This window comes from Copidosoma floridanum, unplaced genomic scaffold (assembly GCF_036245765.1).
Source record: "Copidosoma floridanum isolate Cflo_tuat_1 unplaced genomic scaffold, Cflo_Japanese_pri ptg000049l, whole genome shotgun sequence".
In the NCBI taxonomy this organism is placed as follows: Eukaryota; Metazoa; Arthropoda; class Insecta; order Hymenoptera; family Encyrtidae; genus Copidosoma; species Copidosoma floridanum.
Genome location: NW_028321926.1, coordinates 264,596 through 283,236, shown reverse-complemented (window position 1 = coordinate 283,236; position 18,641 = coordinate 264,596). Strand labels below are relative to the sequence as shown.

At 36.1% G+C, this 18,641-nt stretch overlaps 1 protein-coding gene across 1 annotated transcript; it reads left to right on the top strand.

The window, feature by feature from the left end:
* The first annotated feature begins 13,888 nt into the window (after positions 1–13,888).
* LOC149373053 (uncharacterized) lies at positions 13,889–17,373 on the top strand. Its single transcript, XM_089597987.1, has 5 exons — positions 13,889–13,911; positions 13,962–14,095; positions 14,198–15,336; positions 15,652–16,314; positions 16,390–17,373. Exons 1-5 carry the CDS (start codon positions 13,889–13,891, stop codon positions 17,371–17,373), a joined length of 2,943 nt encoding a protein of 980 aa, XP_089454113.1.
* Positions 17,374–18,641: the final 1,268 nt, after the last annotated feature.

Here is an 18,641-nt window from a genome sequence, read left to right as displayed (position 1 = left end):
ACATTAGGAAAAAAATAGATAGAGAAAATTTAGAAAATATAACAGACTTATTTAATGAATTAAAAAACCATGAAGGAAGAGTAGATAAAAAGAGTAATTTTAGAACAAAAGAAACTAAACAAGAAAAAAAACCATGCAAGACATGTGAAAGCTTAAATAAAGGTGCAAGATACCATCCAGAAGATAAATGTTGGTTTAAAACAAAACCAAATGGAACTAAAGAACAACCAAAGACAATAGGTAATAATGCAGTCTTAGAAATAAATTTACAAAATGAATCAAAAAACGAATCATCACACCATTGATAAGAGTAAAAATGTTACTAGAAGACAGACTAAATATGGATGGAATTTATGATCCAGGATCACAGATATCAATTATAAATTCAAAATTTATTAAGATAAAAGAAAATAAAGAAGATATGAATAAAATATCATTAAAAACAGTCAATGGTGTGACACAAACAAATGGACTAGTAACAATAAAAATTAGAATATTTGAAATAGAAAAAGAAGTAGATGTATTTATAGTGAAAAATGATGATTTTGAAGATTTCTTAATTGGGCTTGATATGATAAAACTATTTAGATTAACTCAAGACGAGAACTTAAAAATCTCTCAAAAGTTAATAGAGAACGAAATAAAAACAGAGATAGAAAAAAAAAGCTCAATAGAAGCTAAAGTGAACTTTAATGAACATGTCCAAGAAAAAGAATTTGAAGTGAAATTAGACCACTTACATAAAAAAGAAAAATATAAAATAGAAAGTCTAATAGATAAATACAAAATGATTTTTGCAAAAGACAAATATGATATAGGAACAGTGAAAGACTATGAAGCAAGGATAGATCTATCAGTGGATAAATATTGTTGTAAACGACCATATAGATGTACGATTGAAGACAAAAAAGAAATAGAACAGCAGGTAGCAAAATTATTAGAGAAAAACCTAATCGAAGAGTCTTATAGCCCTTTTGCGGCACCAGTGACTCTGGCTTTTAAAAAAGATGAAGGAAAAAAATCTCGATTATGCATCGACTTTAGAGATCTTAACAAGATAATTATACCACAGGCGCAACCTTTCCCACTTATCGATGATATAATAATAAAAGCCAGAAACTGTAAATACTTTACAACGTTAGATATAAATTCTGCATTTTGGTCGATTCCACTAAGGATAGAGGATAGAAATAAAACCGGCTTCATAACACAAGAAGGGCACTACCAATGGACTTGCTTACCATTTGGTCTAAAAACAGCGCCAGCAATATTTCAGAGAATCCTATCTAGTATACTTCGAAAACATAATCTCAAACATTGTACAGAAAACTATATAGATGACCTATTAATATTTTCAGAAACTTTTGAAGACCATATATTACATATAGAACAAGTTTTAAACGCGGTTATAAAAGAAGGATTTAGACTGAAATTGAAGAAATGCACGTTTGCAGCGAGGTCAGTAAAATACCTTGGACACATCATCGAGAATAACACAGTAAGACCTATTAAAGATAACTTGATTTCAATTCAAAATTTCCCCACCCCTAAAACTCAAAAAAATATTAGACAGTTCTTAGGAAAAATTAATTTTTACCATGAATATGTACCAGAAATTTCAATAATATTAGATCCATTACATAGATTGTTAAGAAAAGATGTGAAATTTGATTGGTCTGAAGAATGTGAAAAATCTTTTATAAAGATAAAAAAGTTATTATGCTCTCAACCAGTGCTAGAGATATTTGATAAAGATTTGCCCATCAAAATATATACAGATGCTTCAATAGAAGGCATGGGTGCAATATTGAAACAAGTTCAACAAAATGGAAAAGAAAAACCAGTGGCTTATTTTTCAAAAAAACTGAAAGAAACACAAAAAAGAAAAAAAGCTATATATTTAGAATGTCTAGCAATTAAAGAGGCAATAAATTACTGGGAACACTGGCTGATTGGAAGATATTTTGAAGTACATTCAGACCACAAACCCTTGGAAAATCTTAATATTAAAGTAAGAACGGACGCAGAACTGGGTGAGTTGACATACTACCTATCACAATTCGATTTCAAAATAAAGTATTTACCAGGAAAATATAACCTTGAAGCAGACTGTCTCAGTCGAAATCCGGTATTAGAATCAGTTAACACACAAGATATGCTAAAAATAGTAAATTTGATAAAGATAAATGAAATAAAAAAGGATCAACAAGAAAACAATATGTTACAAAAACAAAAAAGAAAAATAGTTGATAATGACGGTATTTTTTACAAACAAGGAAAAAATAATAAAAATAAAATAATCTTATCAGAGAAACTAAGCATTAAATTAATAAAAGAAACGCACATGGAATGGTGCCATATTGGAATTAGACAAACATTAAACAGAATATACCCACATTATACAGCAAAAAATTTAATAGAAAATATAAAACGAATATGCAAAAATTGTAACATATGCGTAAAAAATAAATCGAGAGGCCAAATAAAATACGGATTGATGTCACACTTAGGACCAGCAACTAGACCATTTGAAATAATGTCAATCGATACGATTGGTGGATTTGGCGGTCAAAAATCAACGAAAAGATACCTTCATTTATTAGTCGATCATTTTACAAGATATGCATTTATTTTAACATCCAAAACACAAACTGCAAGTAATTTTATAAAACTGGTTCAAAATATACTAGAAACGGATAAAATAGATATGATAATTACAGATCAATATCCAGGCATTAACTCAAAAGAATTTAAAAATTTTCTAAAAGAACAAAAAGTAAAACTTATATTCACAGCTTTAAATACACCCTTTTCAAACGGCCTAAATGAAAGACTTAACCAAACGATAGTTAACAAAATAAGATGCAAAATTAACGAAACCAAGGAAAAGAAAGCTTGGACAACAGTAGCAAGAGAGTGTGTAAACAAATATAACGTAACAGAACATTCAGTTACAGGTTTTACACCAAAATATTTACTAGACGGTACAGATACAAGTCTGTTACCCGAAGAATTAAAAGAGAATAAAAACGCAGAAGATTGGAAGAAAAATAGAGAACTAGCAGTACAAAGGACCATAAAATCACATGATTACAATAAAAAACTCTTTGATAAAAACAGAAAAGAATACGAGTTCAACATAGGAGACCTAGTATATGTGGACAATAGCAATAAATTAAACAGAAAAAAACTAGATGAACTTAGGATTGGCCCATTCGAAATAATGGAAAAAATATCAGATTTAATATACAAAATTAAAACCGGAAAAAAAAATAAAGAAAAAGAATTATTCCATAAAACAAAATTAGTACCAATAGAAAATACAACAGATGATGAAAATTCTTGACACAATTTTCACGGTGGAAAGGGGAGATGTAAAGAAAGTAGGCTTTCTTCATTTGAATCGGCCGCGCTTTATACACTACGCACGTCTCCTTCAATTAACTCTCCTTCAACTAACTCTAGGATGATTAGCAAATTTTGAGAGACTGAACAGATCAGAAAAATACGTTGGAAAAACTACAGTAATGGAGAGAGATAATTCTAAGGATTTATAATAAAAGCAATTATTAGATAGATTTCGTTAAGAGTGTTAAACGAGTGAATTAAAGAAGTGATAATAATAAACTTCAATTGTCGTTTCTTTATTTACAGGTAACTTTGTAATTATTGTAAATAGCCCTTGTAAATAGTAATAAACTAAACTTTATTTACAGAGAAACAAATTTGTTCGTTATTATTGAGGAAAGATTTAACACCCTTATATATATATGCATCTTACGCATGGGTTGGTTCAATGTGTGAGCGTCAGCTGATTTGTCTCTACGTACACATCAGACGCTACTCTCTTCTTCTCTCAACTACTCCCTTGGGTAAATGGAAGGAGCATGCACCGGAAAAATAATACCTGCATTGGTATCTAACTACGCAAATGAACGACTCGTATACTTTTATTACTTACAAAGTAGTTGTAGTACCTTATTCTGATTTTGGAAGATGCAAGTCCTGAATAGCTCAGTTGGTTAATGGTTTCATCGACATGAAACCGTTGGTCGTGAATTTTTTAACCGACGAAAATAACGATTTCTTTTTTTTCTCCTCGTTCTTTCTGGTAAGTAGAGGGGTCTCCTCTTCTATAGTACCCTTTTCCTTCTTACTACTTGCAGACATCATGAAATACTGAGTAAAAAACATATTATAACATGCTCTTATAATATATTTTTTACAGAATGTAGCGACATCTTTTTTTTTTCTCTATCTCGCTCTCTCTCCTTTATCTTAACAAGCCCCTTTGAAAAATATCATAAAAGCGATCATGCTATGAGTAAAAGAGATGAGTAAAAGAGATAAAAGAAGCAAGTGACTCACCTTTCACAACTATAACCATCATCATTTTTCTTCCACAGCGTTAGTATATAATATATATTGAATATCAAAATTTTATAAGAAAATATATGATGAGGGAAAAATCAAAAAAGGTTTCACATTCATGTTGGGAAGAACTCTATTTATTAATAATTTTAAAAAAATCATTATTACAATATATTTTGTATTTGTGTTTTACAAGTGCTTACCAACAGACGCACACCAGTCATTTAGACAATTGTCATCTTGTATTGCTATTATATAAATATCTGTTATTTTATTTGTATTTATTATAAATAAAATTTCAGCAATTTTAATGTTCTCAAATTCTTGAAAATTGTCGTTATATTCTGTAGAGTCATGATAATTAATAATACTCGATGCTTAAAAATAGCCTATAAATTTTACATGAAAAATGATATCCGAAACTGTTTTCATGATGTACATTTTTTGATACAATTGTCTATAAGCGGATATCTGCTTTTTATTTTTTAATTCTATCAACGTATGAAATAATGAGTGCCACGACAAGCCTTGCAACGTCTAGCGAAAAGTTGGAAAACGAATACATTCAGGAAATTTACAAACATTTTCAAAACATGAACATTTCGATGAAGAGTAGTATGTTTAAATAGTACGCATGAGATCTATAACAAACAAATCAAAGTATAAAATTAGTTTAATCAAGTAATTTTCGTATACATAGAAACAATTTTTAAGAATTCATTTTCCAATAATCTTAGTCTACGTCTATGTTTAACTACGTCAATCCATCGGTTATAATATGTTCTTATTATCAAATGACCGTTGCAACATTTATAAATCACACCGTCATCACGTTGCTCTTCATCCAAATGTCTAACCTTATGAAAATGAATTCTTATAATTCGATTTGTATCGATTAGATGTAAGAGTTCTGCTGTTCTAATATTTAAAAAAATATGCGCATCTACTAGTCTATTGTACGGTACAGTATTTAACTGATCGTTGGGTTCCAAATTTTCAACGGGTTTTTGAAGCCTCCATATGACGCTCGACTCGTTAAAATACCCCAACACTCTTACATATTCAAAGGTCATCTCAATAAAATCAAGCTTTAATAGATTTTCGTACATTGCGTGATACGCTTTAACTTCTCCATCTGCTTTGAGTTTAACAAGTGTATGTAAAAGGGAGTGCCATGCTAATCCTTTTAAAGAGGATTTATAGGGTGGATAATACTTGCACGTTGGCACACGACAACAGTACTGATGGCAATCACAATTTCCGTCAGCACAGACTTTTTTGATTGCGCGTACTGTATCTATAACAAAAATAATTTATTCATTTCATTTTATTTTTTCTGATAACCAAAAGGATACGATAAGGTTTCCGAAATAAACCGCCGCTTAACTTAACCGCAACTAGTTTTAAAACTATCGCACATGTTTTTTCTTCACTACGCGTTACCACTTCATGTATGTCGGACTTTCTAATCATCATATTTTAAATTTTTATTGTGTTATCTGATTCAACATTATTCTCATTCCATCGATCAACCATAGTTACAATAGAATCAAAATTTCTTTCTAATGAATTTTCGTAATTTAATTCAATACCCTTGACTTTGCATACATCATGAAACCCCCCAGCAGCTGTACGCATACGGTACGCATAAAATTTAGGACCTCCTGAAACAAAGGTCTCTGTATACGATCCCTCACCATACACCTCTAATTCATCTGTTAACTGTCCTTATAACAAACAGGTAGGTGGTTGATATTCACTGACATTTTCATTATTACTTGTAAATATTACTAAGTCTGTATCATAATACAAAACTCTTTTATCGAGTTTTTCCAAGTATGAGTAAAGTTTGAAACGTGCTTGAGCTGTAGTATATGCAGCTACAGCAACGTTTGTACATGAAGAGGAAAGCGCCACTTCCTCTTTATATCGCCACGTTACATACATAACACTATCATTCACCGGTAGACAATTTTGTACATACTTCTCACTATCGCATAATATCTTTAGTAACTCTTTATAATCATTAACTATACAAGTTTGAGGTAAATTTCCCCTTTGACCGAATTTCCCCCAAAACGAATTTAAACATAATTTTGCTACAGAACGCAGACCCGAATTTTTTTTAATGTTACAGATGTCTAATTTAATACCTTCTTTATGTTCATAATTATTGATATATTCTAATTTATCTTCTTCCGTCTTAACCGTACTGGGCCACCTACTTGCTTCTTGCTTAATTTTTAAAAAAGTGTCTATATACTCTGTGAATAAACCACCACTTTGAGAAGTCTGATCGTATTTAGCAACTTCATATTGCCAAATAACATTAATTTTTAATAATTTATACCCTAGTTCTAGAGATTTCTTTATTTCGACGGATACCCATGTACCGGATAAAGCCCTATCTGACACTGAATCGTGTTGACATTTTTCTTGAGAAGATGTTACCATACACGTGCGACACAATCCAAAAAGTAAACTACTATTCATTTTTGTTGGAAGTATAGGGTGAAATAAATTTCGCGGCGGTAAAATTGTGCATTTTACTAAACCTTCGACTTTCTCTTGAAAATTTTCAAAGTTTTTTCCTGATAATTCTAAACAGTCATTTCCAGTATAAATTTTCGGATGTTTAAGTGGAAACGTGCCTGTCTTACAAATTTAAGGGTATAGTGAGCAAACGTCCAAATATTTTATCCTTTTATTATTTTTAATCGTATAATGTGTGACAATATTCCCTGTACGACCACCGTAAAAAGCATCTCGAGGGTTTATACTGCAGATTTCCGCGATTGGGTGATTTTTTATATAGTCTAAATATTCGTTATTATTTTTTATAAGTTTGTCAAAATCATGCTCCCACATCTCAATCACTTCGTAACCGTATTCTTTTATTTTAAAACTTGTTTTCATAGTATTTGAAAACATTGTATACAAATTTTTCGAAAAGCCGTGCAAGCTTCACGTAATATTTTAACATCTAGCACACAATACTCAACAAGTTCTTTTTTAAAGTCAAACTGCGCGTTTACGTCTGAAGTTACTTTATAGTACCATTCTAAAAACTTTGCGCGATCGCCTTTGCGCAAAAGCCTTAGAGTTATGAGCTATACAGATAAATGAAGCGAAAGTTTTACTTTCAAATCTTACTGCAAAATCAACAAAATTTTTTAGACACTCTTTACCCTCGAAAACAATCTGTTTAATACCACAGAAGGGACAAATCGCGTGGGGATTTTCTCCTATCTCATCTATACACGCATCGCATCGTACTTGCAGCACGCAAAGGATCGGTATGTGTACACACGTGTTGACTGTATCATGTAATTCTTTATCTTGTCGCGTTTCAAAGTCGTAAAAAATAAAACAATTTTTTTAAGCATTTAAATTATTCTTTAACGTAATAGGTTGCATACTACAAAGCGTATTAAACTTATTAACGCTTTTACACTCTTTGCAATATTTTTCTCCGTATTCATGCTTACCTTTAGCTAAGTTTATGAGCTTGGCACATGAATTACAAATTTTAACTACATCGCAGATGCTTCTTGTCGCTCTTTTGTGATTTTTTGTACGCGCAAATGACCCTTTTATCTTATGATAGTTATAACATTGATCTCCGTAAAATTCCCTCTTACAATCAGTGCAAGATTTTTTTAACGTATCGTAGGTGTTACTACAATTTGGTGACCCATTGCAGGCAGGGCAAACCGATTTACAAACATTCTCACCCACACGCTTGTAATTTTTATTGCATGTTGCACATAAATACATTGATCTTACGGTTAATAAATTTTTAATTAAATTATAATGCCCTATGTCCTCATAATACATGATGTTTATAAATGATGTGCAATAAACTGCTCCGTCATTAGCACCATCGTATATAAGAGCTGTGTCATCACCAAAAGACTCATATTCAAATATCCGAATACATATATTATGTTGTTCAAAATATCGCTGAAATTTCGAAAACTCTACATATCTATACCCTTGTTTGTTATTTATTTCAATGTCACACTCTTGCATTTATTTAATAGCTTTCGACTTTTGTTTATTTTCGGTTTTAATTCTTTTCCATTGTTGGGACCAATCTGACGAACAATTTTTCACAGTCAAAACTTTACCACATACAAGAGCCCTAGCTAAACATAGATAATCTCTATTATTTATCACTAAGACGCCTTTTTTACTCAAACTATTTATAATATCTTCCTGTGCACCCCACCCTTGAGGGAGTTTGACGTATGTAACCTCAACTTCTAAAGTTTTCGCGATGTCGATTATTCGTTTGCTTTGTTCAATTTTTTCGCATAGACCCCAGATGTCTTGAAAATTTATTTGATCAATAAGTTTGTAATAGATACCCGCTGATCCCTCAGTCAACGCGTCTGAGTGCAAATCTATCCCTACAAGATAATTACTAGAGTAATTTTTTTTAATAACAGTTATAAATTCTTGAAAAGCGTTCTTGATCAAATCTAAAGTATTCGCTGCATCGGAAGGGTTGGTAATTTTAAATTTTATCGCGCGACAAGTGGTTTTAAAAGATTTTACAAATTTTTGTTCATCGCTTTCCAAAGTAATATATTTTGTACCTATTGACGTGTCCAGTTCATCCTCTGTTTGCACGGCGACACTTGCAACACCTCTTCCATGTTGATGATAAGGGGGTTGCTCCTGCTGTTGTTCGATGTAAGCACTATCAATCCCATCAACTCTATCTGTAAATAAAAAATGTGTTATAATTATAATTAAAATGTTATACATTGTGTTTGAGAAACTCAAATATTAAATTTATTAGTTACCTGCAGGGATGTAACGCATCATAGTTAACCCCGACGGACCGAGCATCAGTTCGGATACCTCCTCCTGCTGGTGGTCAGTTTCGCTCTCTACGTAATACTTTGAAATGAATATAATTTTGAAAGTTAAAATGGATGATAGAAAAAAGACGTGTACGTAAAGATTTTAATTTACCTGAAGATATTTTTATCTTCTTGTAAGAGAGGCCCGCCCTTAACGGTCCAGGCATACCATCATCCAAGGGGTCCTCCTGCTTTCTCTTAAGTGCACCATCAATGTTTGAAAGAATTTCGGAATCTTCAAAACATATGTTGGCAACTAAAACAGGATTTCGTTTAATTTTACTGATCATGCAAAATTTGTAAAGATAAAAAACTTTGAAAAAATACAATACAATACATTACTTACAAAGTTTATCGTACGTCTTATACATTTCCTTCAACATCCCGATGTTCCTAGCGTTAGACGGTAGACACTCTACCACCGCTTGGATGGCTATGGGACTATAAATTAGATACAGAGGGTACAACGCAACCGCGTGCACCCCCGCCAGGTAAATGGTAAAAAGCTCCTGTAATACTCCTATTAATTCGTTAACGGAGTATGTAGGTAGCACGTTACCACTTGTCGGTGTACACTTTACGCAACGGATAACCTCAAATAAAGCACTGACCATAGATGCTTCCATTTTTTTTTTTTTTATTTTTTTTTATTTTTTTTTTTTTACTTTTTTATTAACGCAAAAAAAAAAACTAAGAAAAATTTCTGTAGCTATCCAAAAAATCTAAAGCAACGCCACAGTAAAAACTCACTGTTACAAAAATTTAAACAAGTTCAAATAAATGCAAGAAATACACTGTATTTAACTTTCAAGTAAATTGAGGAAGACCTCGAACGAATTGTAACTCGGAAAGTTATTGTAACGTATCAGCAAGATGTGATTCGGCTAAGAGTGTCGGATAAGGACTGATTTTCTTTTACGTTTTTTTCTCTTCCCTAGCTACTTCTATACTTTCCCCCCTTTGGTCGCAATTTTAGCGAGATTATGATAAAAGTAAAAGGTATACACAGTCAGATAGGTCCATCACTCAAGTCATAGCCTGGGAAACTCTACAGGTATGACGTCAAATATTACTACCGGGGGACAATCACGCACTTTCACCGCTGTTTCTTATAGTTCTTCATGTTTTGAAAAAGATTAAAATTATTGTAGCTGAGGGACAATAAATATGTTGCAACTGAGGGACAATTGCATATTTTCCACCGTCGTCACTTCCTCTCTTTCATATTTTGAAAAAGAGTAAGGAAAAACCCTACATTTGTTCGCGAATACTTGTCAGATGACTAAAAGAAAGACAAAATATAGGTTTGAGCTCGCGTTCAAGCATGTTTTAGCAGGTTTTTCCGTAGCAGTGTACGTGATGAACATAAATGGTGTAATATCTATAGGACATCCTTCTAAATCATGTATCGACAAAAAATTTGAGAGGGAGAGTGCAGCAGAAATGAAAAATTTGAGCATTAAAGTATCACCTTTCTATTAAACTGTCAGTCATCTTCACGGTATCGATAACGACGGTTGCATAGGTAACGTTCACCCTGTTCGCAAACGTGTATTTCTTTAAATTTTTAAGTGAAGTAAAACAACACGAGTGATTCAAATTTTACTACGTTACATCGATCTGTAAAATGGATCTATTCAAACAGAAACAAAAATATTTTTTAACGCGTGATAGTGACAAGCCAGAATCCAATTTCATAAATTTTGATGAAAATACAAGAGACAGTGAAAGTGCTATCATATCAACTGCAAAGGTATTACTGCATTCGTATCCACTCAGATGGATCGCATACAAATAGGGAATATCGAGTTGGTATTCACATCATCTTACGGAAAGAAATCAGTTATTTTTGATAAAAATGAATTCAGTGACAGAGAAGATGCTGATAGGAAAAAAATAAAAAACGTGCGATTCAACTATTGTTATGCAGCACTGTACATTTTTAGGACTCGCTCAATCTGTCATATGTGTGAATGAAAGACTTCGCCAAATCGAAAATGTAGCAACGTTAGTTACTAAGTGTAAGGAATTTATAGTGAACGAGTTAATTGTTTCATTAGAAAGTATGACTAAAACAAATAAGACCACTGTATCAAATTTGGAAAAGCTGATAAAGGAACACTTTTTATATTGACGAAAAAATGTCAAAGGAAATCTTTACTCTACGATCGATAATTTTTTTTTAGAAAATAATTTCGACATGGTATTTTTAGAGTTAACAACGTACTGTCTAGAGATTTTTTTAAATGACAGAATGTTTCAAAGTGTGTGTACGTACTACGTGTTCATGCCAGCCTACAGATGGCAGCATGCGCCTCTAACTACTGTCGGTATGTTGGGGATCGGGTGTAAGGAAAGGGTATCCCTGTAGATCGAGTAGTCTGCGCTGATGCTCGTTTAATGCATGTGTGTGTGCGTTTTTGTTTGTCTGCTCGCGGTGGTTGATAGCGTCCTTTTTTCTCTCTCTCTCCTGCGTCTGTACTTTTGACGCTTTGTTCGCACGAGATGAGCTCGCTGACTTTCTTCGCTCAGACCCGTTGAGCTGTTCGCACGTTCGTGAAATGAAATCGCGCGTGCATCTTGTCGACGACAGTGTGTTTGTGTGTGTGATTCTCAATTTGAGGTAGATACCTAAAGTGTTTAATGCCCCTCTTTACGTTCTTTGTAAAGTAGTGTGCTCAATATTGACATGAATAAATAAATACGTTTTATAAGTTTATACACACATCAAGATTTCCTTTGTGTACTGCCCACTAGTACCTAGTGGCCTACCTCTCCAAGACATTCAATCCCAAACAAGTGGCGATCCTGCCAGGATTGCAGTGCATAAAGCTTCAAGGACTTACTTGTAGGTATCAGAGTAAGCAAGTGTCAGCCGCCTCTTAGAGACAGTGGTTAAAGGGAGCTACATTGTCGTCTCGTCTTCTCAGAGGTCGGTGCGTCGCCGACGTTGAGGCATTCAAGGTTAAAGGGCGGAGTTAGTCAAAATAACTCGCCTTTCTCATCGTTTCTCTCTCGCGCTCTCTCTCTCGGGAGTTTATACACTCATAGGTGTCCGTTTTTGCTGTAGGTGAACGCTTTCAGAACATTCCTTTGTTTCACGTCGCCATCTTGTCCAGCCGCCGTGTATGAAATCGCACGATAGTTCGAGAACTTTCGTCGATAAAGCAGTATACACATATACATATCAAAACACGTGCGTGCGTAGTTTTTTTCATTGTGCTTTGTTAACATTGACTATTTCCAATTGCGTGTGTGGCGATTGTCCGTTCACTGGCTCAGTTAGTGCCTTTCGAAAACGCGAAAGTTGTTGTGTGCAAATTCGTGAGTTTTGAGTCTTATTCATAATGACTGAATAAGAAGTAAAAAAAATGCAAGTGCGGCTTGAAGCTTTATATACAGACCAAGACGTCGCTATAGCAACGTTACAGCGTGCGATCGCTTAAGCTCGTATGCTTGATCCAGACCATCGAATTGTGCCGATTCTACATAATCGAGCAGACCATGTTAGCAAGTGCTGGGACGAATGCACTGCTCTCAACAAAGAAATTCAAGCACTAGCTTCTCGAGTTGATCAACAGCAGAGAAGTTATTTCAAGGAACGCAAGTTCGAATCCATCGAAGTTGAATATCTCAACATTAAGGACCAGCTGGCTATCTGGTGGCATGCTGCATCAGCCCAGCCGACGATTCCTGCCAACCAGCATCAGATCGCCAACAGAGGGTCACCTTCAGCAGATGTCAACGTTCGACTACCGCAGCTGAGCATTCCTAATTTTTCTGTAAATTCACGGAATGGGCTGCATTTCAAGACTCTTTTTAAGCTCTGGTGAAATCTAATTCAGTTTTAAGGGATATTGAAAAATTACATTTTCTTAAAGCATGCGTTAAGGGGAAAGCGAATGAAATAATATGTAATGTTTAACTTTTGGATGGGAATTTTAATACTGCATGGGAGTTGCTTGAGAATCGTTATTCAAATAAGCGTGCCGCGACAAATGCGCATCTTTCTGAAATCTTTAAATTCGAACCTCTAAAAAAGGAATCTGCGTTTAATCTCCTTAATTTACGAAATGTTGTTAAACGTAACTTTTCCGCGCTTCAAAATTTAGGTTGTCCCACAGAACATTATAGCGCCATTCTCATTCATTTATTAACCGAAAAGCTTGATTCGAAGACTCAGCGAGATTGGGAGGTGAGTATTGCTTCTACCTCAGACAACCCTACATATAATATATTTGATAAATTTTTAGTTGAAAGAATACGGGTATTAGAATCTCTCAATCAATCTGAGTCATCGAACAAATCAATGAACTCTCAAGCAAGCCCAGGCAGCGTGCAGTCACAGGCCAAATTCAAAAACAATAAGCAAAAGACACTAGCTGCAAATTTTTATCTTGTATCAGAACCGAATGGTCAATGCCATGTTTGTAGTCAAGATCATAAAATTTATCAATGTCCAAAATTCAAAGAAGTACCTGTGACTGAACGTTATGACTATGTGCGATCCCTCCAACTCTGTTTGAATTGTCTAGCGAAAGGACATAAAAATAAGGAATGTGGGAGCAAAGTATTGTGTAGAAAGTGCAATAAAAACCACCACACAATGCTTCATCGTGATTCCACGGTCGATGGTAAGGGGCAGAATGAGCAAGGGTCAGGTACCCAGGTCTTTTTCAACTTTGTTCAAACCTCTATGCTTTCTCTTCCGCCGTTAAGGTTTAGTAAAACTATTCTTGCTACTGCAAAGGTGTGGCTTACTGCTGACACCGGTCGGAAAATTCAAGTTCGCGCTTTACTCGATCAAGGTTCAACGTGTTCCTTCGTCTCAGGAAAGGCTGCATCACTTCTCGGTGCAAAACGGCTTAAGGTGACAGTGAGTTTGGAGGGGCTGGGTGGTGTCTCAACAGGGTCTTCATGTAGCGCCATGAACCTGACTCTTTGTAATTAATCAGGCACTGCCGCCTCCAAAACTCAAGCGCTGATCATTCCTAAAATTTCTGCTTATGTACCGGATAAACATATATCTCTTTTAAATTATGCTCACTTGACTAACCTCCCTCTCGCTGACGATCCCAATGATGGTAGCGACATTCATTTTCTCATAGGTGTTGATCTTTATGGTTCTATCTTATTAAATAATATTAAAAAAGGAAAGTTAAATGAGCCGGTTGCTCAAGACACTGTTTTAGGTTGGGTGGTCTTTGGTAAGACCAATCCCTCGAACAATTCGCCAGAGCAGACTATGCAGGTGATGCACTCAGTGGTGCTCGAAAACTTAAATACTTCTATTCGGCGGTTTTGGGAATCCGAGAGTGTACCCTTGAAATCGATTATGTCTCCAGAGGACGAGCTTTGCGAGTCTCATTTCGTTGAAAGCCACTCACGAAATCGAGATGGTAGGTACGTTGTTCGTATCCCTTTTCGCCCACAACCCCCTATTCAAATAGGGGAGTCTCGTTACATCGCAGAGCGTCTTCTTATCAGGAGTGAGTCCAAGCTGAACAAAAATTCAGTCCACAAACAAATGTACTCTGAATTTATGCAAGAGTATGAATCGTTAGGCCATATGAGTGTGGCAAAGCAAAATGAGTTACAAATTACTCCCATTGTATATCTTCCGCACCACTCAGTGTTCCGAGATCAGAGTCAGACGACAAAGTTAAGAGTAGTTTTTAATGCTCCTTGTAAGACTTCTAATAGTACTTCATTAAATGATCATACTCTAAAGGGACCTAAGCTTCAATCAGATCTTTATGTCGTCATCTCACAATGGCGTTCATATCCTATAGTCTTCACAGCAGATATAACAAGAATGTATCGTCAGATTCTCGTCGATTCTCGTGATAGACATTTTCAACATATTCTGTGGCGCTCAAACACGGATCAGCTGGTACTAGACTACCAATTAAATACAGTTACATACGGAACTCGTTCAGCTCCCTATCTCGCTCTTAGAGTAATCAAACAGTTAGTTCTGGATGAAGGCTCGGAATTTCCTGATGCGTCAACAGTACTTAGTCGTGACACGTTCGTTGATGATATGCTCTTTGGTGCTCATGACGATTCTTCTGCAATACGAATTTGGGATGAGGTAATTGAGCTCTTAAGTCGCACGCAACTTGAGTTAAGGAAATAGGCGAGTAACCAGCCTAATTTAATCAGTGACATTAATCCAACAAATCATAGCCTTGTGTGGGATTCTCTATCACACGATGACTCGGGCGTCAAGGTTCTAGGGATTTAATGGGATCTGGATCAGGATACTTTTCGGTTTGATGCTCATCTCGGCACTCCTAATTCGTTATCTAAACGGGTAGCGTTATCTTTTCTTTCGCAATTGTTCGATCCGTTAGGTTGGATCTCCCCAGTCATAATAAAGGGGAAGATCATGATGCAAAAGCTTTAGCTCGGAGATTATCACTGGGATGATGATTTACCCTCTGATCTAACCTCCGAGTGGCGAGGTTATTTTCATTCTTTAAATGACCTATCCCAAGTTCGTCTTCCTCGATGGAATCACTACGACCCCATGAATTCAAGCTCGCAACTTCATGGATTTTGTGATGCATCAAATCACGCCTATGGTGCTGTGGTGTATCTTCGAACTGTAGATTCAAAAGGTCGTACAACTGTCTCCTTGATCATGGGAAAAACCAAAGTTGCGCCTCTTAAGCAGCTTAACATCCATCGCTTGGAACTCCAAGCTGCACTGTTGCTTGCTCAGCTTATCAAGGCTCTAAAAGAGGTCCGTATCTTCCAGGACATCCCAGTTCAATGTTGGACTGACTCAAGCATCACGTTGTCTTGGCTGAGTAAACATGCTTCTACATGGAAACTATTCGTCTCGAATCGGGTAGCAGAAGTTCACGAGCTGCTCCCTTATCATAAATGGAGGCATGTACTAACTGACAGCAACCCAGCCGATCTAGCTTCACGAGGAATCGAAGTTGCAACTTTGGTGGGATGTGATTTGTGGTGGACTGGTCCTAACTGGCTTAACCTAACCTCTGATGCTTGTCCCAACACTTTTCCTGACCTTTCGACGGAAGCAGATAGTGAAGCAAAGGCTGTGACTCATCATGCAACTCGGCATCAAGAATTGCCATTAGAACGAATTGCCTAAAAATTCTCTTCATGGGAAAAGGCGGTTCGAGTTGCTGCTTATCTACTACGGTATATCAAAAACTTGAAGTCTAGATTGACTCATGATCAGTCAGTTATCAATCAAAGTTCTTCTATCGAGTTAAATCTTACCGCACAAGAGTTATTCAATGCAGAGGTGGCGTTATTTAGACATGTACAAGAAGAAACGTTAGCCTCTGAAATTCATGACGTAAAAGGTGGACAGTGTGTGTCTTCTAAAAGCAAGGTCTGTTCATTGAATCCGTTCTGTGATAATAATACCGGTTTGCTCCGTGTTGGGGGACGATTGAGCCAGTCTCAGTTGCCATATGACTCTCAACATCCAATCATTCTTTTGGCACATCCTCTGGTATCAGCCTTGATTCGATCCACGCATATTCGCTGTCTGCATGGAGGTATGAAATTGACTCTAAGTACCCCCCGTCAAACTGTCTGGATTGTGAACCCACGTCCACTGATTAAATCGATTCTATACAATTGCCTGATATGCGCTAAAGTTAAAGCTAAACTTCCAATACAATTGATGTCAGACTTGCCCAAATCTCGAGTAAATCCTCCTGATCGTGCGTTTATTCAGTGCGGTGTCGATTATGCAGGTCCTCTTCAGGTTCGCATGACGGGTGGTCGAGGTAACAAATCTCACCCGTGCTATATAGCAGTGTTCATTTGCTTATCCGTTAAAGCTATTCATTTAGAAGTTGTATCAGATTATTCCTCTGCGGCGTTCATTGCTGCATACAAACGCTTCGTCGCACGGCGTGGCATTCCTCGGGTTATGCACAGTGATCGTGGCACAACTTTTCAAGGAGCCGATCGAATTCTAAAAGAGGAGTTTCTTAAAGTCACTTCTGGCTCTTCTTTTCAATCACTTCTCAGTCGTGATAACGTAACATGGCAGTTTATCCCACCTGCTGCTCCTCATTTTGGCGGGCTGTGGGAAGCCGGGGTTGAAAGTGTAAAAATCATCTCAAACGAATACTTCTAGACCAAACCCCTACATACGAGGGTCTAACTACTATCTTGTGTCAAATCGAAGCGATTCTTAACTCCAGACCTCTCCAACCTTTGAACGACGACATAGATGATCTCCACCCTCTTACTCCCGGACACTTCTTAATAGGTGGTCCGTTAAATGCGGTACCTCAGTGTTCCTTAACTGACATAAGCCAAAATCGACTGTCTCAATGGCAATGCCAGCAACAGTTGGTCGAAACCTTTTGGAAACATTGGTCCCAAGACTACCTCCAGTCCTTACAACATCGCACCATTTGGCGTCTCCCTCAAATTAAGATAAAGGTAGGGAATATGGTCTTGCTCAGGAAGCCTAACTTGCCTCCGGCCAACTGGAATCTAGCGCGAGTAATTGAATGTTATCCAAGCCCTGATGGCCATGTGCGCGTCGTTAAACTAAAAACTACTACGTCTGAATATACTCGTCCGATAACAAAAATTGTTTTGCTTCCAATCGATCTCGATGATCCAAATGTAACTACGACATTAGAATAAGGTAAGTGCAAAGTAAAAATGTTCCAATTGTTCTACCGTTGATTTCAATGTAATTATAATTAGGATTGTTTCAATGTTTGCCAAAGAGCGTAGATTTAAGAAAATTTCAAGCACACTACTTAGGCTAAGTGGCGATGAAAAACATTTGTTGAAATCCAATATTTCGAGGCGGGCGGCTTGTTTCAAAGTGTGTGTATGTACTACGTGTTCATGCCAGCCTACAGATGGCAGCATGCGCCTCTAACTACTGTCGGTATATTGGGGATCAGGTGTAAGGAAAGGGTATCCCTGTAAATCAAGTAGTCTGCGCTGATGCTCGTTTTATGCATGTGTGTGTGCGTTTTTGTTTGTCTGCTCGCGGCGGTTGATAGAGACCTTTTTTCTCTCTCTCTCCTGCGTCTGTACTTTTGACGCTTTGTTCGCACGAGATGAGCTCGCTGACTCTCTTCGCTCAGACCCGTTGAGCTGTTCGCATGTTCGTGAAATGAAATCGCGCGTGCATCTTGTCGACGACAGTTTGTTTGTGTGTGTGATTCTCAATATGAGGTAGATACCTTAAGTGTTTAATGCCCCTCTTCACGTTCTTTGTAAAGTAGTGTGCTCAATATTGACATGAATAAATTAATACGTTTTATAAGTTTATACACACATCAGGATTTCTTTTGTGCACTGCCCACTAGTACCTAGTGGCCTACCTCTCCAAGACATTCAATCCCAAACACATAAATATTAAATTAAATAGGATTA